This window comes from Pinus tabuliformis, chromosome X, assembly GCF_031772625.1.
Source record: "Pinus tabuliformis cultivar Carrire ecotype Pingquan chromosome X, CPIR1, whole genome shotgun sequence".
Lineage (NCBI taxonomy): Eukaryota > Viridiplantae > Streptophyta > Pinopsida > Pinales > Pinaceae > Pinus > Pinus tabuliformis.
This window is the reverse complement of record NC_142308.1, coordinates 44639595-44665840: the sequence shown is the minus strand read 5'-3', so window position 1 is coordinate 44665840 and position 26246 is coordinate 44639595. Positions and strand designations below refer to the sequence as shown.

General features: G+C 37.5%; 1 protein-coding gene across 3 annotated transcripts in view; it reads right to left on the bottom strand.

The window, feature by feature from the left end:
• Positions 1-23637, bottom strand: part of LOC149138243 (uncharacterized) — a 145729-nt gene extending 122092 nt beyond the window's left edge. For 2 of the 3 annotated variants that reach the window (XR_016264594.1, XR_016264595.1), the window contains exons 1-3: positions 22652-23637; positions 20090-20289; positions 19275-19368 (exon numbers count right to left, since the gene is read on the bottom strand). Coding sequence is in view for 1 of the 3 variants with exons in the window: in XM_089448795.1 (XP_089304921.1) it covers positions 19275-19368; positions 20090-20289; positions 22652-23329 (972 nt within the window). In the remaining 2 variants the exon portion in view is untranslated. The remainder of the gene's footprint in view (positions 1-19274; positions 19369-20089; positions 20290-22651) is intronic. The other variant, XM_089448795.1, reaches the window with a different exon arrangement.
• Between the last annotated feature and the right edge of the window lie 2609 nt (positions 23638-26246).

The window sequence follows — 26246 nt, the reverse complement described above, 5'->3', positions numbered from 1 at the left end:
ACCTGTCTAAGTTTTTGTTGGCATGAGTTACCTTCTGATTCAAGATCCTACTTTATCTAGCCATGTCAAGATATAGGCAAGTTGCGTGGAATACTTGAACTCTGTCAGGCCAGGTAGTAACTCCACAAAATTCAATTCATATTATTCCTTCAGGTTGGTTTTTATTATATACATGAGGGAGACTGTTCACTTCATCTCCCGATGACTGTTCATATCTCTTATTATTTATTTACATCAATTATATTTATTCACCCAATCCTGATGATTAGGTGTCAACATTCCCCCCCTTAATCTGAAGGGATGTTGGTGAGTCCAAGCATCATTCTGAATCGTTCAAGCTTTTCTCTTCCAAGCGCTTTGGTGAAGATGTCTACAATTTGCTCATTAGTGGAACAATGATGGAGATCGATTTTTTTGGCCTCAACATGATGTCGAATCAAATGATATTTAGTATTGATGTGCTTCGTTCGATCATGGAACTTTGGGTTCTTGGCCAACTTTATTGCAGAGGTATTGTCAATCATGAGTGGAGTTGATTGTACTTGTTTTCCCTGCAAATCTTCAAGAATTTTCCTAACCCACACAATTTCTTTTGTTGCCTCAGCGGCTGCCACGTATTCTGCTTCTGTTGTGGAATCTGTGGGAACTAATTGTTTCTGTGATCTCCAAGAGATAGCTCCTGATCCAAGACTCATAACATATCCTGAAGTAGATACTCCAATTTCTTTGTCTCCATCCAAGTCTGAATCATAGTATCCAATCAAACTGAAGTCGTCCACCTGTGTATACTTGATTCCAAAGTCTTGAGTTCCCTTCAAGTACCTTAGAACTCTTTTTGCAGCAGACCAATGTCCTTCACAAGGCTTTTGCATAAACCTGGAGAGGATTCCAACAGGAAACGAAATGTATGGTCTGGTAGTAGTTAGGCAGTTGAGACTTCCTACAAGCTGTCTATACTTTGTTGCATCCTCAAATTCTTTTCCTTCAATAGATGTGAGCTTTAAGTTTTGTTCCATTGGAGTAGTAAAAGGATTGCATTTTGTCATGCCAAACATGTTCAACAGATCTCCAATGTATTTCTTTTGAGAAAGAAATATGGACTTTGGATGTTAAGTTACTTCAGTACCAAGATAGTAATGAACATAGCACAAATCAGTCATTTCAAATCTTTTCCCCAATTCCTTCTTTATGGATGCAATGTAGCTTTCATTGTTCCCTGTCATCAAAAGATCATCTACATATACCACAAGATATACAACTATTTTGCCAACTTTCTTGACAAATAAAGTTGCATCATCAAGATCATAATGTTTGAAATTGAGTTTCAGAAGATGCTCAGTTAGTTTTTCATACCAGGCTCGCGGTGTTTGTTTGAGGCCATACAAGGATTTCACAAGTTTGCATACTTTATGTTCATGTCCTTTCACAGCAAATCCTTCAAGCTGGGACATAAAAACATTCTCTTTTAGATCTCCATTCAAGAAAGCAGTTTTTACATCCATTTGATGGACTTTCCAACCGTTCTGAGCTGCTAGGGCAAAGAGTGTCCGGATTGCAGCCCATTTTGCTGTGGGGGCAAAAGCCTCCTCATAATCGACCCCTTCCTTCTGTGCAAAACCTTTTGCCCCAAGCCTGGCTTTGTGCTTGTCAAGTGAGCCATCAGCTTTATACTTGTTCTTGTAGACCCACTTGCAGCCAATTGGTTTGGTTCCTAATGGAGGATCAACCAGCTTCCAAGTGCCATTCTTTATGATAGCATCATACTCCTTTTGCATTGCTTCTTTCCATTCATCATGAAAAGCAGCTTCTTTGAAGGAAGTTGGTTCAAAATCTATAAACAAGTTCAATTCACAATCATAAGAAACATCCATATCAACAGGTGAATTAGAGTCATCTATATCAACTCCATTTTGCCGGTTTGAATTTCTAGTTTTTGTTTTTCCAACCTCATCAGGATGAACACTTTCAAGTGTCTTTGTCAGCCACTTTGGGGGACCTTTCTCAGATGGTCCAGGCTGCTCCGTTGATTGAGTTGGGACTGAATCAAGATTGAGTCTCCCAATTCTATCAATCACATCACTTAAAGCATCATCCGTTGTTGGAGTTTCATGCGGGGGAGAGAGTTCTTCAGAAGAAGATTCCACATGTTGATCTAGTATAGGAATCCCCCCTTCAAGATGTGGAATCTGATTATTAAATTCTTGAAATGATTTTGCATTTGCGAATCTATCCAAGCGATCAAGTTGCCGCTCAACAACATTGTCAGTTTTGGATGATTCAAGAAAAATTACATCTCTAGATACAACAAACTTTTTATTGACTTCATCATAGAGACGGTATGCTTTGGAGGTGTTTGAATACCCCAAGAAGATACACTTACGACTTCTTGCACCAAGTTTACTTCTATGTACTTTTGGTATCAAGGCATAACAGGTGGAACCAAAGACCTTGAAATGCTTTACCGAAGGAATGTGCCCATACCACATTTCATAGGGAGTCTTGTTTCTGATAGCATTAGATGGACATCTATTCTTTATATATGCAGCACATAGAACAGCATCAGCCCAAAACATTATTTTTACATTTTTTAAGAAGAGCATGGAGCGTACCATATTTAAGATTGTCCTATTCATTCTTTCAACTACACCATTCTGTTGGGTATTATAAGGTACAGTCGTTTGATGTTTGATCCCATGTTGGCGAAGATAGTTTTCAAATTCATTTGATGTGTATTCTTTTCCATTATCAGTGCGAATAGACCCAATATGAGATTGTGCATCATTTTCAATCCATTTATGAAAGTTCTTGAATGTTTGAAAAGCATCATATTTGTTCTTCAATAGATAAACCCAACACATTCTGGTGTAGTCATCAATAAATGTCATCATATATTTATTTCCATTTGCAGAAGGAACAGGCATTGGATCACATAAATCTGAATGAATGAGTTCAAGTTTTCTATGTGCTCTTGAATGTGAATCATGAAAAGACTGTTTGTTATGTTTTCCTAGAATGCAAGCATCACATTGCTTAAATTTCCTAGGAATTGTAGGCAAACCAGCAACACCATTTTTCTTCAACAAGCGGAGGCTGTGATAGTTCAAATGTCCAAATCTAGCATGCCATAATAAACTTGATGGAAGTGTACCTTCTTCATAATGAGGATTGTATGAGAAATGTTGTGCACGAGCAGAGGTACCTTGCAGCTTGAGAAGCCTTTCTTCTTCTATTCCCCTCATGACAAGTGAGTGGTCAGATGCTTTTCTCACTTCAAGCTTGCCATCAAACATATGAATGGAGTGACCTTGCTGGCGGATGTGGACCAAGGACAGCAAGTTTCTATTCAGTTGTGGGAGATATAGAACATGATGCAGAAGAAAGTCTAGAAGACCAAGCAATTTAAGCCTAATTGTGCCAAGCCCTGATGGCTTGATTTTTGATTGGTCTGCAAAGTATACTGCTCCATCAACATTGTCAATAAATTCTTCAAAAAAATCTTTTCTGTGAGTCATGTGGCAAGTTGCTCCTGAATCAAGCAACCAATCATTTTTCCAAGAAGCAAGTGAAGCATTCAATAAATCTTCATTTACTCCAATATTACATTGTGCCACCACATAATGAGCAGATTCAGGTGCTTTACCTTTGTCTGTGTCATTAGTTTTACCTTTCTTTTGGTTTCTTTGCTGCTCACTTTTGTCCCATGGTAACTTGCATGTAGAGGCATCATGTGATCCATTTCTTTTGCAACGTATGCAGTGCAAATCTGCCTTTTCTCCTTAAGAGTGTTTGCCCCCCTGCCTCTTAAGTATCTTCCTCTTCCTCTTCGACCACCTCTTCCTCTGGAAGAATCTTGAGCAGGATTCTTTTCTTTATGAGGAAGGCACACAGCCTATTTAGAAGATTCAAGGGCTATCTTCTTTCCAAAAGCTTTCTCTCTTTCAGCAAATTTTTTCACAAGAGAGTCAAAGGTAATATCTTTGAGATTTCCATTTGCTTGCAATGACTCAAAATAATTGGAGTAAGTAGGATAAAGTGCCTTGAGAAAAGCGATAAGAGGAATATCCAATTCAACCTTAGTGGATTTGATATCATGCATTATAGAATTTACTTCGGATGCAAGAGCAAGAGGATCATTATTTTGCAATTCAAGAGTGGAGTTTAATCATGAGTTGAACAACTTCAAGTGCAGAATGTGAGTCATAGAGTTCTTTAAGCTTTCGTAAGGCTTCGAAAGCAGTTGAAAATGGGGAAATATGGCGACTCACCTCTTCGTTTACAGATGCTACGATTAATGCATAAGCTTTGTTGTTCTTATTTTCCCAAATGGCGAGCTCTTTGTCTGAGTTATGTTGTTTTGGCTCTTTGTCTCTATCTCCAATGCACACTCATTTCCACAACTCATTGAAAATGAGGGTGTGTTTTATCATCCGGGACCACTCAGGATAGTTCTCCTTGCCAGTGAGAACTATTCCCACAATGGATATGATTGAATGCATACTGTAACAAAAAACTTTTTGCTGCAATTTTTTTTTTTTTCTACTCCTAATGGAAAAAATATAATTCTGATATGACCGGACAGCAAATTCAAATGTCAATACGTATTCAACTGGACAACGTTAAAGTATAGAATATATAGGGCAGGCAGCGTAAATATATGATGAGTAACTGTGTATATATATGGCAGCCTAAATATACCAGCCTAAACATATTCTAGAGCAGCTTAAATATATGTCAGCGTACATACACAAAAATTGTACAACGCTTTCAACAGAGGTATATATCAGAGGTATATAGCGTGAGACCATAGCGTTCACAACACTAGACCTCTGAGACCATACAGCATGAGACCATAGCGTTCACAACACTAGACCTCTGAGACCATAGCGTTCCTCCATACATAACCAGATCTTGTGATTCACTCCATACAGATCCGAGGAAGGCACAAAAGGCTCCGAGGAAGGCACCAAAGGCTCCGAGGAAAACAAAGGGTGCGAGGGAAAGTGCAGCAACGATGAAGTCTACTGTTGTCACCCTGCGTGAGAGGTTAAAGCATCATAAGGGTACCCAACTCCTGAAAGAAATCGCCCGTGACTTCAAGAAGAGCAACGTTCGATTCCGACTCTCTGCGCTGGCGGTGCTGCGAGAAGTGGCGGAGGCATTCCTGGTTGGCCTCTCACACCAGGATGGACGGAGGCTGCAGATGACGTAGATGAGCGAGATGTAGAGCTAGATGTAGATGAGCAAGATGTAGAGCTAGATGTAGATGAGCGAGATGTAGAGCTAGATGTAGATGAGCGTATAATTAAAATGACTCACACTATGGCACGAGTTCGATCAACCGCGACCAGCATCTTGAAATCAAAGGCGGTAGACTGTAAAGAGATGAGCGCAGGATTTCAGCTGAGGACATTCAATCATGCGGAGAACACTTTTCGAAAAACGCTCTCTGATAACTCACTGTTACCAGGTCAGGGGTGTTAGTTCTGAAATATGGCAGAACAGGAAATAGGCAGAAATGGAGTTACAAGGGCAAGAAAACTAAAAATAGGACTGGCTCTGATACCATGTCAGGCCAGGTAGTAACTCCACAAAATTCAATTCATATTATTCCTTCAGGTTGCTCTTTATTATATACATGAGGGAGACTGTTCACTTCATCTCCCGATGACTGTTCATATCTCTTATTATTTATTTACATCAATTATATTTATTCACCCAATCCTGGTGATTAGGTGTCAACAAACTCAAATATATAATTATTGTAGTTATGTTGGATCTATCACCATATGTGATTTACTATACAACAGTGCTATGGAAGTTGCCATATGATAGCTTACAAGTAAGTCCTGTAACAATGACTTGTTACAATAATCCGCGTGAACATCCAATACATCTTGACTTTGTTGAAGTATCCATCAAGTATGACTTGATTTCGCAGACCTAGAATGGTTTGATGTAACAGTAAACTAAAGTGGCAATAGCTTTGATATAACTTTAATATTGGCATGTGTCTTAAAGACAAGTGATGCAAGAGTATATCCTATAGAGATGGCATAGGGTAATAACGTTGATAGTAGCCCTGCATCATGACCCTTGTGATAGTCACCATAAAAAAAGGGAGGATGGTTTCAATACAAGAGGGGTAAACTATAACTCGTAATCTTAACAAAGTACCCTTGATAAGTGGGATTATTGCAGCTATACTTGATAAAGCAACTCTTATGTGCATCAAATCAAATTTTGCTCAACTACCTGCATAGATGTATTTTCTATGCTTGTGATGAATGTCCTAGTCTGAATCAGATTCAGATGGCAATATGATGCATAGACTAACCTTGATATAAACTTACAATAATTTTAGCATTAAGAAGGTTGTAATCTTGTAGTATGGCTATTGACATAGTAATCACCTTTTCATATGAAAGCTTGTCAAATATTGTAGATATGACACTTCTTTTTATATGACCTGATTAATCAATGATGCTTTAACAATAACATGATTTGATGCATGACAACAATATCACATGGAACATAAGGCTTAAGTTTAGAAAGATGATGTCTAGGCCTCTCATTTAGAAAAAGTTGATTGTGATAAGGTTCCAACACTTGTTGCTAGATGATTATGAAGTTGGCATTCTTCCATGATGAAGAAGCTATGGTGAAGTGGTAGACCCATTATTGCGAATTGGAGCAAGTCTCGTGAACTTGGATTGATGAACATCCTATTAATGGTATGTCTTTAATATTTAGAGCTAATAGTTGGTTGATGACAGGACCAAAATACCTCAAGCAGCTTCAGGATCCACTCATTGAGTAAGAATAGTAGAAGACTTCCAGTTAGAGGAAGTGTACTTTCAGAATCATTGCTTGTTGGGTTGCATTGATGAATTATTGTTGCTAATGTCGCTAGGACAAAGACATCTTAATGGATTTAAAACAATGATGTTATATGAGATAAGCTTAGGCCTTTGGTTGTTGCCTCCCTGTGTGAAAGGGTGAAAGGATGAATATGGTATTCTTGTCTTCATAACTTGTATCTAACATAATGTTTGATTTGATGTCCTGCATAAACAGAAATCAAAAGAACTGTTGCTCAAAATAATTGCAATGAGTTGTTTGAAGCCAATGTCAAATGTGATATAGAGATGCCCTTTCACATTCCCGGGTCTTCTGAGAGTAGCTTGGATTGATGGATGTGACCCTCCGAATGAGGGTGCTCGTTGATCAAGAACAGAAATCAAAAGAACTGTTGCTCAAAAGAATTGCAATGAATTGTTTGAAGCCAATGTCAAATGTGATATAGAAATGCCCTTTCACATTCCCCGGTCTTCTGAGAGTAGCTTGGATTGATGGATGTGACCCTCCGAATGAGGGTGCTCGTTGATCAAGAACACTGAGCAGTGCTCCTCCCTTGGTTGAGCTCCCAGGGTGAGGAATGGAGCTATAAGGCTCCTGGGGATGAGAATCAAGATACCTCTAACCGATAGGATGTTGAGACCTGGGATTCAGAGTATGCCCCAGTTAGCGTCTTGCCCACTCTGTGGGATAACCTCTCCCATCCAGCCAATGGGTAGAGGGACTTGGGGTAGAATGTGATCCCTACCCCTTGCAATAGGTGGATCTCGCCCAAGTTGGTGGATGCATGTGTTCAACCATCTGACTCTTTAGGGTTAAGATGGATGATCATAGACAATATGGTAGAGTGTGATCCTTACCTCCGGTAAGTTGATCTCACCTATTGTCAAGGACTTTGGGATAGAGTGTGATCCCTACACTTGGGGTAGGTTGATCTCACCCATTGTATTTGATTCCAGGTAGTATCCATGGCTCCCCGATGCTGATGATGACAATGATGATAATGATTTCTGAGTAGTAGCATTGGCCCCCTGCTAGCAGTTATATAGGGTGGTAGTTGTGTGCTCCCCTATGGAGATCCTTCTTCTTGGATTGAGCAGAGATGAGGCATGGGACAAATACTAGATTTGTATTTTCTTGACATTGGATATTGGATAGAGGGTTGAGCCAGGCTCCCCGATGTGGTTCCAGGTGGAGTAGGATGGCCCGAACTGAGCTAAGCTCTCTGATGTTGTTGTGAGTTGAGCCTGATGTCAAATTCTTCTTCTTTATTAGATTCCAAATTGTTCAACAGATAGAGAGGAGCTGAGATGAGATATGGCTTATTGACCATGCTAAAGGAACGAATTGATGTAAGGAGGAAGTCGAATGCTCCCCTATGATAATGTTTGAGTTAATGAGGTGGAAGTATGAGCTTCCTTATGATGATACTTCTTATTCTTTAGATCGAGATTGTTCAGTGGATGATCAAAGGACAAGATGTGATAATATGGAAGTAATTTTGATATAGATTAGTGGGGTTTGAAGAATTGATTGCGCGTGAGATAAAATGTAACGATGATGCAATTGCCTGCCTTCTTATATTGAGTCATGTTATCCAAGAAGAAATTTCCGATGCAGGTGGAAATTCCTCCCTAGCTGAGAGGGAGTGTTAAAATTTGGTAGCCTCGGGACGAATTTCCCTAAGGGAAACCCTAAGTCCCCAAGAGCAAACCCTTGAAGGAAGAATTGACTAAAACAAAATATTATTATTGATTTGATTTGAGGAAAATTTTGAATTTTAACTATTTCCCTCTTCATTACATCAAGTCGGCCTCAAATTCGAAATTAAATTTATGTTGCCTTCAATTATGGTCATGTCGACTCACCTCACTTTGAATCAACTATAAATACCTTAGTTACTTGGGTATGATGGATTCAGATTGTTCTGCAACTTCGGATGATTTGAAATTTTGATTGGGTCAGATCTGACTGAGATTTTCGGATATCTATTTCTTTGAGGAATGACGCAAAGGTCTCTCAAGTCTCCTCTCTCACTTCAGGTCTTGCATTCCGGCTTCTATATTTTGGCATATCTGAGGCACCTCAGGGCACTCAATCATCTAATCTCTTTCAAGGCTACAAGGCTCTCACATAGCTTCAAGGATCTCGCTCTGCTACAGGTCTCTTATATCTTTGTGTTAGAAATTCTCTTGTATATGATATCAGCCTTATAACATCTTGTATATTTGATCAAAGTGATTGTCTTGCTCTAAAAAGTCTCACAGTAATTAATTATCCTCTCGTTTTGAATCTATCTTACTATAATCTCCTCTTGTCTTGCCCTAGAACGGTTTCATGTCTCTCTTTTAGTTGGAATTACCATTGATCTCTCATTCATCTCACATCCCTGTATTATCTCTGCAAATATCATTGTTTGTGTATCTTTGTAGTCTTGCAACCCTCGCATTAACATATCACCATTTGGCTTAGGCACATCTCTGCAACATGATTTCACAGATAAGATAATTTGTGGTTCTCACATGTCTCATTCTCTTGTTGGTTTTTCTACACAATATGGGCATCAGGTTCTTGTTGATTATAATCGCACCATTAGTGTCGATTCACATCATCATTATGTATCAAATACAGTCTTCTGTAAGAATGTATGAATTTGATATGAAAGGGCTTCTCATAACATATTAGAGCACAATGTAGGTTTGGCAGCCTATATACATATTGGTTTGGCTCTTATATTTAGAACACAGCATTGTTGTGGCACTTTCATTCCGAACGCATCATCCAGAGCAATGTTGGTTTATGTAGAACAGTTCCAGTATAGCCAGAGCAATATCACACACACACATATATACATCATCGTATTTGTAATAGTGGTGTCTTCAGAAATTGAATAATAAATGCATATACGTATTCCAACAGTAGCATCTATGTTAATGTTTTGTGGAATCTCTTAGATATATGCCGAAACCTAGAATCTCACAGTATCCATGTTTATGTAACCTTGCTATATATGATGACAATATTACAGTGATTGTTTGTATGTGAGTACATTGAATTGACATTGTATGCAGAATAGTATTGGCACGCATTGTAGTAATGGTCGGGCAGAATAACATAGATATGGCATGGCATCATGATAAAGGGAAACTCTGATTCAGAGCAGGAAGCAGTGTTCTTGTATCTCATATTATTCTCAAACGTAGTTGTGAACCCTTATGGATTGGCATGAGATGGCCTGATATGATTTACAATGATAAAGATTTACTTTGTATCTCTGCTTAACAATTGATGAAATCTAATAGAAGAAGAAGAAGAATTTTAGGTTTTCCCCTTGTGGGGTTTTGCCCCAGTCTTCGACCAATCCTGGTGTCTATGCTTTTCTTCTTATGTTTTCGCTGCATTGTTGTTTTGTTCTTTCTACAGAATTACATATGATGTTATGATGTTGTGGGGTGAATTCAATGTGTTAATAGTGTAATGCAATTATAAAAGCAAAGAACAATGAATCCCTAAAAAAATTGAACATCATGTTGTTCCTCCTCCTCCTCCTCCTCTGCAGCCGCTACCCCCTCCACTACCTCTTCCTCTAACCAATCAGGGGTTGACTCCATAATAGGCCTCTCGACCTCAACCCTCCATGCAGCAATGGTGTCAATCCCATCCAATGAGATGGCCTCCACATCAGGTGTCTTCCCAAGTTGCCTCACCCACAATCGAAGATTGTAGTAGACATAGACCATGTCATTAAGTCATTGGGACTCCAACCTGTACAAGGGTCATAAATTAATAATTATAAAAATTTATTATTTAATGAATTCAAAAAATAATTGGAATATTTTTAACTTGTTGCGCTTCTTGATGTCTATTTTTCAAATACACTCCAGTTGCACTCGCATCCGAAGGAGCTACATGTTAGGTTGAGCACTCGAATGGCAAGCCTTTGGAGATTGGGTACTCTACCACCATGCATCTACAACAAATAAAATAAACATAAGAGAAAATTTGAAAGTTGAAGCAAAGGATGAAGAGACAATGAAATTTCAAACAAACTAAAGTTTGCCTAGCATTTTAGTCTTCCTATCCACAATAGCCATGTCAAAGCTAAATGTGCCACCTGCCATCCTATATATCTCCATTTCTTTGGAGATTTTTGCACGTTCTGCTAGAGATAGCACCATCTTGTGAACACGAGTGAAGAATCCATCCATGACCTTAGCATCAAATAAAAAACCACATGAGTAAGAAATGTAGTGTTCAAGTAAATCCATGCAACATGAATGGGACGATGGAGTGTATTGTTCCATCGCTTATCAATCACTTCCCATATCAGTTGTTGTTTCTCAAAACCCCATCCCCCTTATCATCATAATAGTTGTGAATGGATTCTTTGGCCTTATCCATGGCCTCATACAAGTAGCCCATTGCGGCCTTGTCTCCATCAACTAATCGAAGAACCTTTACCAAAGATTCAGTAATGCTACACACTTCCTGCACTCCCGCCTAAAAGCTTTCCTGGTATGAAATTCGCCCGCATATGGCCTCTCCCTCTAGTTTGCAGCGATATGGCAAAGCACGCCACTCCTCCAAAAGAACATTCTCATCACATCCCACATAGAATTCAGGAGGGATTGAGGAGATATGAAGCTAGCGGCAAACCGCACCAACTCCTTGTTGTTGGTGAATGTTCTCATCAAATGAAGCGCAGATGCATGATTATATATAAATTTTGTAATGTTATTTTATGATTCAACAATATCCTTGACAAAAGGAATTTTTCCTATGTCTTCCAACATCAAATCAATGTAGTGTGCAGCAAAAGGTGTCCAAAATAAGTTAGGATGCCTCTCCATAAGCATCCTGCCAGCAGCAATATAATTTACAACATTGTCCGTTATGACTTGAACAACATATTGTGGGCCCACATCCTGAATGAACATGTCCAACAAATCACATAATAACTGTACATATTCAATATGTGCAGATGCATCAATAGATTTCATAAACATTGTCCCCTTGGGACAATTAACCAAAAAGTTAACAAAGGTTTTAACCTTTTGATCGATCCAACCATTTGACATCACAGTGCATCCTATGTGTGCCCATGAGCCCTAAACTCCTACAATCTCTTAGTGCATTCTACCTTTTCATTCTGAAGAATGTGCCCTCTAAAGTCATCATATGAAGGGGCTTTGTACCCCGAGCCAACAATAGCAATAACATCAATCACAGGTTGAAAAAATGGATTGTTCCTTGCAGTACTGAAAGGAATATCACTCCAAAGAAGACACCTACCCAACAACTTGTCAACTTCTTCCTTCTCCCTTTTTTAAGAGCTTATGTGATAGATGGTTGTGCACCAGGTGTGGTTCTAAGAACAAAAAATGATGGGACAACTATGAGGTTGAGTGTAGACGCTGATGGTGAAGAAGAACCAGTACCACTCTCACAGTGACCTCCCAATCCTGCGACTCCACCCCCTACCATTTGACTCTTTAGAGTTGCCTTGGTCACTTTGGTTGTCTCTATTTCTTCCAATGATTCGATGGCTCTACGGATAATTTATGGATTTATAGTTGTGCAAGGCCCTACCTCATGTCCAGGAATTTGTGCAAAGTGGAACTTCAATCTATATACCCCCCCTGTCATATGATGCCCACATAACTCGCAACTCGAATTTGATCCGTCAAACCTTCCATCAAGTTCACCAAATTCCCAAAAAATGTCCAATTTCCTTGGCATGTTTGTAACTTTGTTGAATCTTGAGTTTTAATGTAAGATTGAAGTTTGAACCTAGGGCACAAGAAGAATTGCAAGTTAATCAAATGAAATTAAAATTTAAATACAACATTTTGAATTTTTGACCCAAAAAAACCCTCAACTTAATGTAACAATAATGGCAAAAAACAACATTCAAACCCAAGCAAAAGTCATGGAAAAAAACTAGGGCACAAGAAGAAATTAAACAAATAAAACTAACAATCAAGATCTTGCATTTTTGACCAAAAACACCCTCTCCACTAAATGCAACAAAAATGACAAAAAAACACACTCAAAGCCAAGCAATAATAATGAAAAATATATGGGTGATAAAAATCCAAGGAAAAACAAGAAAAAAACAAAAAAATAGGGCCAAATTTGATGCCCATACATGAAAACCACGCCCTACTGATGAAACTTGGTCCAAACTTGAAATTTTTTTGCTTAGGACGCTAAATTCCTCCACTTTTCACCTCTCTTGCCCTTGTAGATGAGTTTTCTTCCTCCTTTGCTCTCACCTCTTCCCTCTGTCTGCAAAATGAGTGAAAAAAATAAACTTTAAAATCGCTCTACTGCATGGCCCAGCGATTTTTTCCCTTTGGCTCGCGATTTTTTCAAATTGAAAAAATCGCCAATTTTATCAGGCAATTAAATCGTCACCACAAAAATAGCATTTTTTTGAAAAAATCGCGATGTTCGCAACATTGCTCATAACTACTCCTTTGCTTGCTTAGACAGACCCAAATTGGTTTGAGCAAGAGTCCTAGGCATTGTTGCGAACATCGCGATTTTTTCAAAGAAAGGATTTTATTGGCCGATGTTATCAGTGATTTTTTTCAAAAAAAACACAATATGATCGGTAAAAAATCGTTGAGGCAGAAAACAACAAACTTTTAAAGCTAAATTCGGTTTTTTTTGCTCAATTTGTAGCCAGAGGGCAAGAGTGAGAGCTAAGGAGGAGGAGAACTCATCTACAAAAGCAAAAGAGGAGAAAAGTGAAGAAATTTAACATCCCAAGCAAAAAAAATTCAAGTTTGGACCAAGTTTCTTCAATAGAGCGTGGTTTTCAGGTATGGGCATCAAATTTGGCCCTTTTTTTTGTTTTTTTTCTTGTTTTTCCTTGGGTTTCTATCACCCATTTATTTTCTATGATTTTTGTTTGGATTTGAGTGTGTTTTTTTTGTCATTTTTGTTGCATTTAGTGGAGAGGGTTCTTTACGGTCAAAAATGCAAAATCTTGATTGTTAGTTTTATTTGTTTAATTTCTTCTTGTGCCCTAGTTTTTTTCCATCATTTTTGCTTGGATTTGAATGTGTATTTTTTGCCATTATTGTTGCATTGAGTTGAGGGTTTTTTTGTCAAAATTTCAAAATATTATATGTAAATTTTAAATTCATTTGTTTAACTTGCAATTCTTCTTGTGCCCTAGGTTCAAACTTCAAACTTCAATCTTACATTAAAACTCAAGATTCAACAAAGTTACAAACATGCCAAGGAAATTGGACCCTCTGTGGGAATTTGTGAACCTGGTAGAAGGTTTGACAGATCAAATTTGACTTGCAAGTTATGTGGACATCATATGATGGGGGGGTATACAGATTGAAGTATCACCTTGCACATGTTCCTGGACATGAAGTAAGGCCTTGCTCAAATACAAATCCAGAAATCATCTGAAGAGCCCTCAAATCATTAGAAAAAATAGAGACAACCAAATTGTCCAAGGCAGCTCTGAAGAGTCAAATAGCATGGAAGTAGAGTGTCAGGATTGGGAGGTGACCGTGAGAGTGGAAATGGTTCTACTTCACCATCAGCATCTACACCCAACCCTGTAGCTACCTCATCATTTTTTGCTCCTAGAACCACAACTTGTGCACAACTATCTATCTCGTCAGTTATTAAAAAAAGGGAGAAGGAAAAAGCTGACAAGTTGTTAGGCAAGTTTTTTCTTTGAAGTGATATTCCTTTCAACGTTGCTAGGGACGGGCAATCCATTTTTCCAGCTTGCGGTTGATGTTATTGCTATTGTTGGCCCAGGGTACAAAGCCCCTTCATATGATGACTTTAGAGGGCGCATTCCTCAAAATGAAAAGGTTGACTACACTAAGAGATTGGAGGAATTTAGGGAATCATGGGTACACACAAGATGTACTGTGATGTCAGATGGGTTGGATCGATCACAAGGGTAGAACCCTTATTAACTTCTTGGTTAATTGTCCCAAGGGGACAATGTTTATGAAATATGTTGATGCATCTACACATATCAAAGATGCACAGTTATTATGTGATTTGTTGGATGTGTTCATTCAAGAGGTGGGTCCAAAACATGTTGTCCAAGTCATAACAAAAAATGCTGCAAATTATGTTGTTGCTGGCAAAATGCTTATGGAGAGGCATCCTAGCTTGTTTTGGATACCTTGAGCTACACACTGCATTGATTTGATGTTGGAGGACATAGGAAAAATTCATTTTGTCAAGCATATTGTTGAATCATCAAAAAAACATGACAAAATTTATATATAATCATGCATTTATGCTTCATTTGATGAGAACATTCACCAACAACAAGGAGTTGGTGCGCCCTACCATTACACAATATGCCACCAGTTTCATATCTCTTCAATCCCTCATGAATTCTATGTGGGATGTGAAGAAAATGTTTCTTTCAGAAGAGTAGCGTGCTTTGTCATATAAACATAAGCCAGAGGGAGAGGCCATATGCAGGTTAGTTTCATGCTTCTGAGTGAGTACAAGACGTGTAGCATTACTGAACCTTTGGGAATTAGTTGATGGAGACAAAATGTGCTTCCATTTCAGAAGAGTAGCGTGCTTTGTCATATAAACATAAGCCAGAGGGAGAGGCCATATGCAGGTTAGTTTCATGCCAAGAAAGCTTCTGAGTGGGAGTACAAGACGTGTAGCATTACTGAACCTTTGGTAAAGGTTCTTCAATTAGTTGATGGAGACAAATTCGCAATGGGCTGCTTGTATGAGGCCATGGATAGGGCCAAAAAATCCATTCGGAGCTACTATGATGATAAGGGGGATGAGCGGTTTGAAAAACAACTCCTATGGGAAGTGATTGATGAGCGATGGAACAGTACACTCCATCATCCCATTCATGCTGCAGGGGTCTACCTGAACCCCGCATTTTCTTACTCATGTGGTTTCTTATTTGACATTGAGGTCATAGATGGATTCGTCACTTGTGTTCAAAGGATGGTACCATCTCCAACATAACATGCAGAAATCTCCAAAGAAATGGAGATATACAGGATGGCAAGTGGCACATTTATCTTTGACATGATTGTTGTGGATAAGAAGACTAAAATGTCAGGTAAGTTTTAGTTTGTTTCAAATTTCATTGTCTCTTCAAGTTCATACTTTGCCTCAAAAGTTCAACTTTCAAATTTCATTTTTTTCTTATGTTTATCTTATTTGTTGTAGATGCATGGTAGAGAAGCTATGGTGGTAAGTACCCAATCTCCAAAGGCTTGCCATTTGAGTGTTCAACCAAACATGTAGCTCCTCGGGAAGCGAGCACAACTGGAGTGTATTTGAAAAAATACACACCAAAAAGTGCAATAGGTTAAAAATTAAAATATTCCAAATTTCCAATTAATTTTTTGAATTCATTAAATAATATTTTTTTATAATTATTAATTTATTATTTAAAATTTACTAATTTATGACCCTTGTACAGGTTGGAGTCCCAGCGACTTAATGACATAGTCTACATCTACTATAATTTTCGATTGTGGGTAGAGCAACTTGAGAGGACACCTGATGTGTAGGCCATCTCATTGGATGGGATTGACACAACTGTTGCATGGAGGGTTGACGCCGAGAGGCCTATCATGGAGTCGGCCCCTGATTGGTTAGAGCATGAGGTAGTGGAGAGGGTAGAGGAGGAAGTGGAGGAGCAATAGGAGGAAGAGGTGACACCACCTACCCTTGTCACCAGTAGAAGACATGGTCTACCTCCTATAGCTCCTAGTTCTTCAGCTTCTAGACCACAGCAAAGTCCACTGTTAGCCCCGCCGCCTTCTTCATCTAGAGGGAAAGTTGTTACATTTTCTCGCAAGAGGAGCAGAGGAAATCAATATTATTAGTTATTTGGTTCTTTCATTGTATATGACATTATGACTCATGATATGAGATACATTATTAGATTTTTTGTTGATATTTTGAGGCTGAATTGGGACTTAAGACTTACTATTCAGGGCATGATTCACTGTTATGTGTGATGTAGCACTAAACATGATATTACACATCTTATATATTAGTTCTCTTTTCATATTTATGTGTCAATGCATTTATTTTACGTCGTGGATGCTTTAGATATTAAAAAAATTGAAAAAAAAAATGAATATTTTTGTATTTGCCGATTTTTTGCCGATTTTTACCGATTTTTTCCCGGTTTTTACGATTTTTTCCGATTTTAGACCCTCACCGATTTAATCACAATCGCAATGTTTGCAACATTGGTCCTAGGTTCTTCCACATAACGCCTATATATAGCGCATTTGACCCCCACAAGCAAGGCCAACTTACCCACTGGTTGGGCTGACTTGTGCACTAGCTAAGCCAACTGGTAGAATTTATAATAAATATTCAAACAAGCATTTCTCCTCAATTGTGAAGAGTTAATAGGCATGCCATATACTATTAGAAAGGTCTCAAAATAAGATTTCCAACCATATATATTATGGTCCCATTTGAGCTAGGAAATTGGAGTAAAATGCATTCAAAGATAGGGTATCCAAATGGGGCATCAAAAACCCAAAAACAATATTTCCAAAAGGTATGTCGTATATCATTGGAAAGGTCTCGAAATATGTCATTTGACTATATAACTTTTCTTTGATTTGGACAGCCTTTGACATCAATAACAACTATTTTCAACATAGATTTACATTGACGTACATGAATACGTATATTTTTTATTAAAAATTTCATTTTTTATGTACATTTTCATAAACCACTTCACCTTCTGCCTCTGGTCTAATCTGACCCTCAACCAATTCCAATTCCAGTTTCCAATGTTAAAAATTGGTTAATCTGTTGTACATTTGGTGTTCATTTGAAGTAATATAAGTTGCATAATTCAGAAAAAGCATTGCAAATTATTCAGAAAATATCTGAAATACATAAGATATGTAAAAAGATCTTGCAAAATATGGGGGAAGCAAACTACTTCTACGTGATGGATTGCACATTACTTGCCCCAAAAGATAAATGGGAACACCTAGACACCAAAATAGAAGGAAGGATGCTTTCTAAATGAAATAAGATAAATAATGGTATAATGATGTTCTACTTCGGGAAAAATGAACATATTTATACTAACAGATTGACAAAACCCTAACCCTAGACCAGCGATGTCATAGCCTACACATCAAGACTAGGGCCACCATAGCCAACACTCCAAAACTAGGGTCAATGTGCCTTACACACAGACTAGGGTAGACTACTCACAAACAACATTTAACAGCTCAAAGGTTATTTTGTGCTTGTGGCATAAGAGGAAATTTACTACAAACATCAAAAATTACTTGTAAGTTGTAGCCTGTAGGCAGTAGCCAAGATGGTCACAGAGGTACCTGAGCAATCTTTAAAAGGCAGTCATATCAAGAGTTACCAAAAGGTGGGTGGGAGCTAGAAAACTTAGAAATTCTCGACAAGATTAACTCTCCTTACATTTTTCTCTTCTTTGCTATAGATTTTACAAAGTTCTAAAAGAAACAGCAGCCACGAATATAGAGCACTGTGTAGGATTTTGACAAAGCTAATTCGCTCGGCATGTTAAATCTGCTGTAGCAACGTCCACAATATAAATATAAAACTGTGTTTGATCCCCAAATCATGTAAATGTTGTGTTCTGATCTTTCTCCACACGATCTAAATGTTCCCATAAAATTGACACAAAGGTTTGGTAGACATACTACCTACAAGGAAAATTGCACTTTGATCTTTTCTCACTGTTAGAATCTATATTACAAAGAGTTATTAAGGCAACTTAGGCATCAATTTGATATCAGCATTGCAATTTTAGTTTTACAACTGTGGTTGTATTTCTCCTGATATGTTCGTTATGTTCACCTGATCACTTCATTTAAAGATATTTTTATGTGCAAGTGATTGACTCATTTTTTGTTTTGATTGCTGCTAAATTATATGTCAACCAACTACTTGATGAACAGCCACCACAAACACCATGAAATCCAAAGACCTTAAAGCACTGGAGAAAAATACACAAACCAATATTGAAAGGCAGAGAGTGAAAGCTGACTCTCTGCACCTCTATCCATCTGACAACTTTAATTGAGAACATACTTCAGGATAACTTGAAACTACCAAACTAGAGTATACAATCATAAAGCATATCATAACAGTTGAGCTTTAGTGCATCTACTTATCACAGTAGTTAGAAATTAGAATAGCCTTGCAGTTTACTCTATGAAGCACTAAGAGGTCCAATTTACAAGGTATGCGGTTACTTGATAAGAATTAATTTGAATAAGGCTACAGGGTTATTAACGTACGTTTGGATATGTTTTCCAACAGAAAAATATTGCATTCGAAGCGTGTAAACAAGACAAAAGAAAGTTATCATATAACAGCTCTTATTAAAGAAAGAAGGTTGGTTTTTGAAAGTTACCGACCTTATAGCATATTATTCCAAACTGGAAGATTTGAATTTCTTCAGCTCGTAGAAACTTCATATTGATTTCAGGACAAGGCTCGGGACAGAGATAACTGGCGTACATTCAATGTAGACAGTTTTGTTAGCATATTGTTCTATATTTCGTCAGCCATTTGCAATGTTGTATTATCTAAATTTTCACAAAAAATTAAATGTAGTTGTCATGAAAACAAAAGTGCTCACAACTTTGACAGAAATTTTGGAGACCTTTTTGTAATCCTTTTTTGGAAAGTATTAACGTATATTGCTCAATGAAGGAAAGATGTAACCAAAGAAGACTCTGACTCATTTTTTGCTAATACCAGGGATTTAGCTGTTGACCCCGGCCGGGGGAGTAATATGTATATTTCTATCACAGGTTAGAATATACATACATACAAAAACGAAAAGAAAAAAAGAAAAAAAATTCCTGTTGGAAAGAAAAACAGAAAGTGCTTACAAGTTACAACAGGTAGACCAAAACTGACACAGACGAACCCTCAAAGAAATGGATTAGAGTCAATAAAGCCAAATGAAATAGAAAACCTCTGAATCTTCCCATGATTGTTTTCATGTCCATTAATTGCACAAAGAATAGAACCTGAGCATCTTAGTTATCCCCCTCTTTTCCTGTGTCTGAATAGCCAAATACCCTTACATTTTCTTCTAGTGAATTCCAAACAAAGAAAGAACATTCTTCACTATTAACAGAAACAAACAGTAAAGCATAGCTGACAACGTTCATTGAAAACAATAAGAATGAAAAGCATTTTGAGTTCAATCCATACTACTTACATTATAGAGCGAAGCTTCAAGGTCTTCAGAAACGGAAAGTTTGCATGGTTGGGGAATCCTGATCTATAAACCCCCTTATCTACCATTGCAAAATTCAACGGAGGGACAAAACTAGAAATCAGTCCTTGTTGTTGGCACATCAAAGCCGCCTCATTCATTGACCAAGCTCTGCCTGCAGCTACTCCGTCACTTGGTTTTAATTGCAATTTCATCGTGTAGCAAAGATGAACTCTTCACACAATTGCAGGGCATGGATAACATAATTTCTAGCTATCCTTCCACCTCATATCCCTTAACTTCCCAAAAGCAATATTTTCATTTACCTGCCAGCATTTGTATACAAAACCACCATAACCCATTTCCCAACAATGAAGAACTGAGATTTTGGAAATGGGCATTAAGAATACTTAGAAATAAACTTTACCATTTCGATGTTTTGACAATATTGTATCAAAACCCACCATAGCCCACTTCCCAGCAATGACAGAGACTTTGACAATACTGACAATAGACACAGAATACTTAAAAAGTACGCATACCCTTTCGTTGTTTTGCACAGTACTGCATACAAACCTACCATAACCCACTTCCCCAACAATGAAGCACAGAGATTTTGAAAATGGTCAGTAAGATTACTTTGAATTAAACATATTCTTTTGTTGTTTTGGACAGCACTGCATACAAACCCACAATAACTCACTTTCCCAGTAATGAAGCACAGAGATTTTAAAAATGGGCAGTGGGATACTCGTTATCAAAACCTACAATTTTGTTGTTTTGGACAACATTGCAAACAAAGCCACCATAACTGGCTTCCCTGAAAAAGAAGCATCGAGATTTTGAAAATGGGTGGTAACAATACTTGGAATTAAACACATTTTTGCTGTTTTGGAGACCACTGCACAGTGCATCCAAAACCCACCATAACCAAATTCCCCAACAAAGACGTTTTGAAAATCAGCAAAGAGAGTACTCAGAATTGATTATACCACTTTGTTTGTTTGGACAGCATCGCAGACAAACCCACCATAACCCAATCCCCAGAAATTAGGCACAGAGATTTTGGAAATAGACAGTAAGAATACTGAGAAATAGCCCTACCATTTTGTTGTTTTGGACGGCATTGCATAGTGCATACAAATTCAACAAAACCCCACTCCCCCCTGATGCACATAGACTTTGAACATGAGCAGCAAGAATACTTAAAAAATTCGGCAAAGAGAGTACTCAGAATTGACTATACCACTTTGTTTGTTTGGACAGCATCGCAGACAAACCCACCATAACCAAATTCCCCAGAAATTAGGCACAGAGATTTTGAAAATAGACAGTAAGAATACTGAGAAACAGCCCTACCATTTTGCTGTTTTGGACGGCATTGCATAGAGCATACAAATTCAACATAACCCCCACTTCCCCCTGATGCACAGAAATTTTGAACATGGGTAGCAAGAATACTTAAAATTAAACATATCATGTTGATATTGTACAGGCATACAAAATTACTATTACCCATTTTCACAACAATGAAGCACAAAGATTTTGCAAATGGGCAGTAGCAATACTCAGAATTAAATTTTGTTGTTTTGGATAACACTGCATATAAAGCCACCATAGCCCACTTCCCCAACAATGGAGCACAGAGAATTTGAAAATGAATGCTAACAATACTCTTTGTTATTTTGGACAACATTGCATATAAAACCACCAACCCACTTCACCGAACATTTAGGCATAGAGATTTGAAAAAGGTCAATAAAAATACAAAGAATTAAACCTAACACTTTGTTGTTTTAGACACCATTGCATACAACCTCGCCATAAAACCATTTCACCAACAATGTTGCACAAATAGTTTGAACATAGGCATTAAGAATACTGAAACATATCATCTTGTTGTTTTGGACGGAATTGCATACAAAGCTACTATTATCCATTTCCCCAACAACGATGCACAAATGTTTTGAAAATGGGCAATATGAATATTTAAAAATGTTGAAAAACATGGCTCGGCTTGGCTGGAGTCTGGAATTAAAGAGTTCCAATCAGACTTGGCAAAACCTTGTCAGCAGAAATAGTTCCAATTTGGGGTTTTTTTTTTTTTTTTGCATTCATATGTGACTTCAGCAAGGTTTTTAATCCTCCTACAAGTTTGAATCACCCAACAGTGAATAACGTATAAGTGTGGGTTTGAATCACTGACGGTGATTCGAATTTATTAAGGGAATGAAATGAAATACAAATTTATAACCAAAACACAAAGATATAGGAAACTTGACTTCAACGAATACATGGAAAATGCTGAAATCGTGTACATGTGGAATGAAAGCAAACTAGCTCGAACGGTGGTAGGTGGTAGCTTATAAGAGATGTGAAGACAGAGTTAATCGAGTTTGAACCCGGAGTAGTGGGAAGACATGGTTTTTAGCTACGTTTAAAATTATGCATAGCATTTTGTTATTTTGGATAAAACGGCACGCAAACCCACCATTTCTCACTCCCCAGCAAGGAAACAAAGAGACTTTGAAAATGGACAATAAGAATACTAAGAACAAAAGATACCCTTTTGTTGTTTTGGACTAGAATTGAGGTAATCTCCATCTGGGCATCAAGAAGCTTCATCATTTTATCCGTCCTGGTCTTCTCTATGTTTTTCATGGACTGTGCAAGGTTGTTCATGCTCTGTTCCATCTTATTCCCAAATGACTTGAGGGTCACCCCTCTCTTCTGAGGTCGTCTGGGCACATCATCATCCTCGGTGGCACTCATAGAAACCGAACTGGGCTTGGATTCAATGGAGGCTGCTTCACAGATGCTATCCACACCATCATCCTCAGAAGCCATTTCTTCCTCCTCCTCCTCCTCCTCCTCATCATCTTCATGGAGCTTCTCCCCCGAAGCCTTCTGCACAATTCGCTCAACACGCTTATAGTGCACAAACCTGGAGGTCTCCCCATGCAATTTAGCCTTGTTATAGGATTTCTTCAGGCGATTCCACTTGTATTTGCACTGGACTCCACTGTAATTAGCGCTGCAGACAGCGTTGACAGCATCGGCGAATCGGCCCCGGCTGACACTGAAGCACGTGTCTTCGAACTTTAGGAGCAAGACATCGATGGAGGTGTTGGGCCAGAGAGCCTCCTTGTGAGCTCTTGAGGACTTAGGTGTCTCTAATCTCTTGAGGGCCATGGGCGGGCGGTTCTCATTGGGGTTCTGGAATTGAATTGAGGGCGATGCCATAAGGTTATCACAATCCAATTCAGGGAAGAGGATAGCCTCACCGTTTTCTGCACTGGGTTTGAATTGAGATTGTAATGGTTGCCGGTAATGATTTCCTGTCCTCCCTTGATGTTGTTATTATTGTGCTGCGTCTGTGGATGTTGGTGGAGCGTTCCCGTGAGCAGTCTCTAATCACTGCGACGCCGCATCCCCATCTCCATTTTCCGGCCTTGGGAAATGGTGGGAGGAGTCAAAAGTTAATCGCTGTTCGGTGCTGGTAGTGTGCCGGTTGTTGAAAGTGTAGGGGGTGATGTGACACTAATATTTGGTGATTTTGTTCACAGGTATAGGCTATGGTGGACATCTGTATATTATTTATGTGATGCAATAAATAATTTTAATGTTATTTATTTGATGTTAAATAAATGTGGCAAAATATATATATTTTTTAGGTAGTGTAAGTATTTTTATTTGGTTAAAATAAAATTATTTTATTTTAAAGGTAAGTGTCATACCGTGGCAATATCACTTTTTGTATTTTTGGGCTTTTGCTTTTTTTAATTGAGGTATTATAACATTTGATTGGAAATGATGATTTTTATTTTGTTATTTTATTTGTTCTCTAATTTAATAATCAAATTATCAAATTCAAATAACTTCTGCATAATATGTTTTTTAAATGAAGTTAAAATAAAATCTCAAAATTAACAATAGATAATATGATTTTCAAAAAATAAAATTAAAACAAAATTATATAAGTATATGTGTTTAATTTGTTTTGAATATACATATCATTTTGAATAGTTCACTTAGCACTCATTGCATCCGTGATACCCATAGGGGTGAAGAAGTGGGATTAAAACTAGTGAAATGAATCACATAACGTCAATAGAGGTCACCCATCCCAGATCACCTCTGGATCAAGTGCGCTTAATTGTGGAGTTTTCCCCACAATCAAGCCCACTTACTTAAGCAGTTGAATACCAAAATGATATATAATATAATGCACTACGTAAACCCCTAAAACTTATATTTTAAATTTGTTTATTTATGCAACTAAAGCTTCTTAAGGATTTCTACTCTACCATGGGTATGACTGTTAACACTGACAAAACAAAAGTTATGATTATCAAATCCAAGAAGGACACTTGCGCTAATTTTATGTATGACAATAATAACTTAGAGGAAGTGTATTCTTACAAGTACCTAGGAATTGATATCCATCACAAGCTCAACTGGAACCATAGCATTGAGAAAAGGATCAATGGGGGATGGAAAGCTTATTTTGGTCTTGAAAATAATTGTAAAACAGCAAACCTCGTAATGTGGGATAAAAAGAAGTTCCTCTTTGAAACTTTAGTCACTCCTGTTATCTTATATGGCTGTGAAGTTTGGGGCTGCAGCATCTCCAGAGAATCATGGAGGAAGATTGAGCAAATTCAGAAGCGTTTTATAGCTTATAACCTGAAAATTAAAAGTAATACACCCTATCCTATTCTCCTTATAGAAGCAGGTCTTTCTCCTATTGAGAGCCTGGCTATGCTCAGGTTTCTGTTGTACAAGCACAAGCTCAATAACATAGACAATCATAGACTTCCTAAGCTAGCTTTAAATTCCAGCCAAAACCACCTAAGGCTTAACCGAGGATGGCATAAGGACACAAGGGCCTGGTTAAACTATTGGGAGATCAATGAGAATGATGCTTTGCAAAACATAAATAACATTAAAGATATTGTTACTTCTAAGTTCAAAGAAAAATTGTGGTGTGAGAAAGATTTAGCGTCTAAAAGAAAATTAAGTTATTATAAGAAGGTCATCAACCCCACCCTTGAAGATCAAAAGTATCTCTCTATTCTAACTAGCTCAAAGAAGAAAATTAATATAGCAAAGATTAGAACGAATTCTCATGAGCTCCATAGTGAAACTGGCCGCTAGGCAGTTCCTAAAACGCCATGGATGGAAAGGATCTGCCATATTTGTGAGAATAGGAGCATCGAGGATGAAAACCACTTCCTCTTAGAGTGCCCTGCATACAACCACATTAGATCTCAATTTCACAACCTTTGTTACAATACTGACCTTCCTAGCCTTTTACAATGCCAAAATTATAGTGAACTCGGGAGGCTTCTCTCCAAGCTTTTTGAGCATAGGAATAAAATCTTAAATCAAAATAAATAATTTGTCTTTTTAGGTCCGATAGATCATTATTTGGTCTCAGCGAACGTTAACCATCATCATCATCATCATTTATTTAAAATTAAAAATATTTATTTTAATATTTTTAAATATAAATATATTGGACATAATATATAAGTATATGTTTTTTTAAATTTGGTATCCATGTTTATTTTGAATTTGTTTATTTATTTAAAATATATATATATATATATATTTATAATTTATATATATATGTTGGAAATAATTTTTCAAATAGTTTATTTTTCACTTAATTAATTTTTATTTTCAATTAAAAACAATTTAAAAATCGAAAATAAATTTTAAAATAATTTTAGAATGTAAGCTTTTGTGATTCATGATTTATACAAAATATTTTCTGGAAAAATGACATACCAATTTTAATGAGGACCGATTTCAAACCACATAGTGCAATTCATCATTAGCGCATAGTTTGAACCAGAAAACTAATAAATAGTAGAGATGGATAGCTTGAACCAAAAAACTAATAAATAGTAGAGATGGATAGCTTGAACCAAAAAACTAATAAATAGTAGAGACGGATAGCTTGAACCAAAAAACTAATAAATAGTAGAGATGCAAATTCTAAATCCCAACAATCAACAAATTAAAACTATTGATGATGATGATGATGGTTAACATCCACTGAGACCAAACTTTGGTCTATCGGACCTAAAGAAACGAATTATTTAATTTGATTTAAGATTTTATTCCTATGCTCAAAAAACTTGGAGAGAAGCCT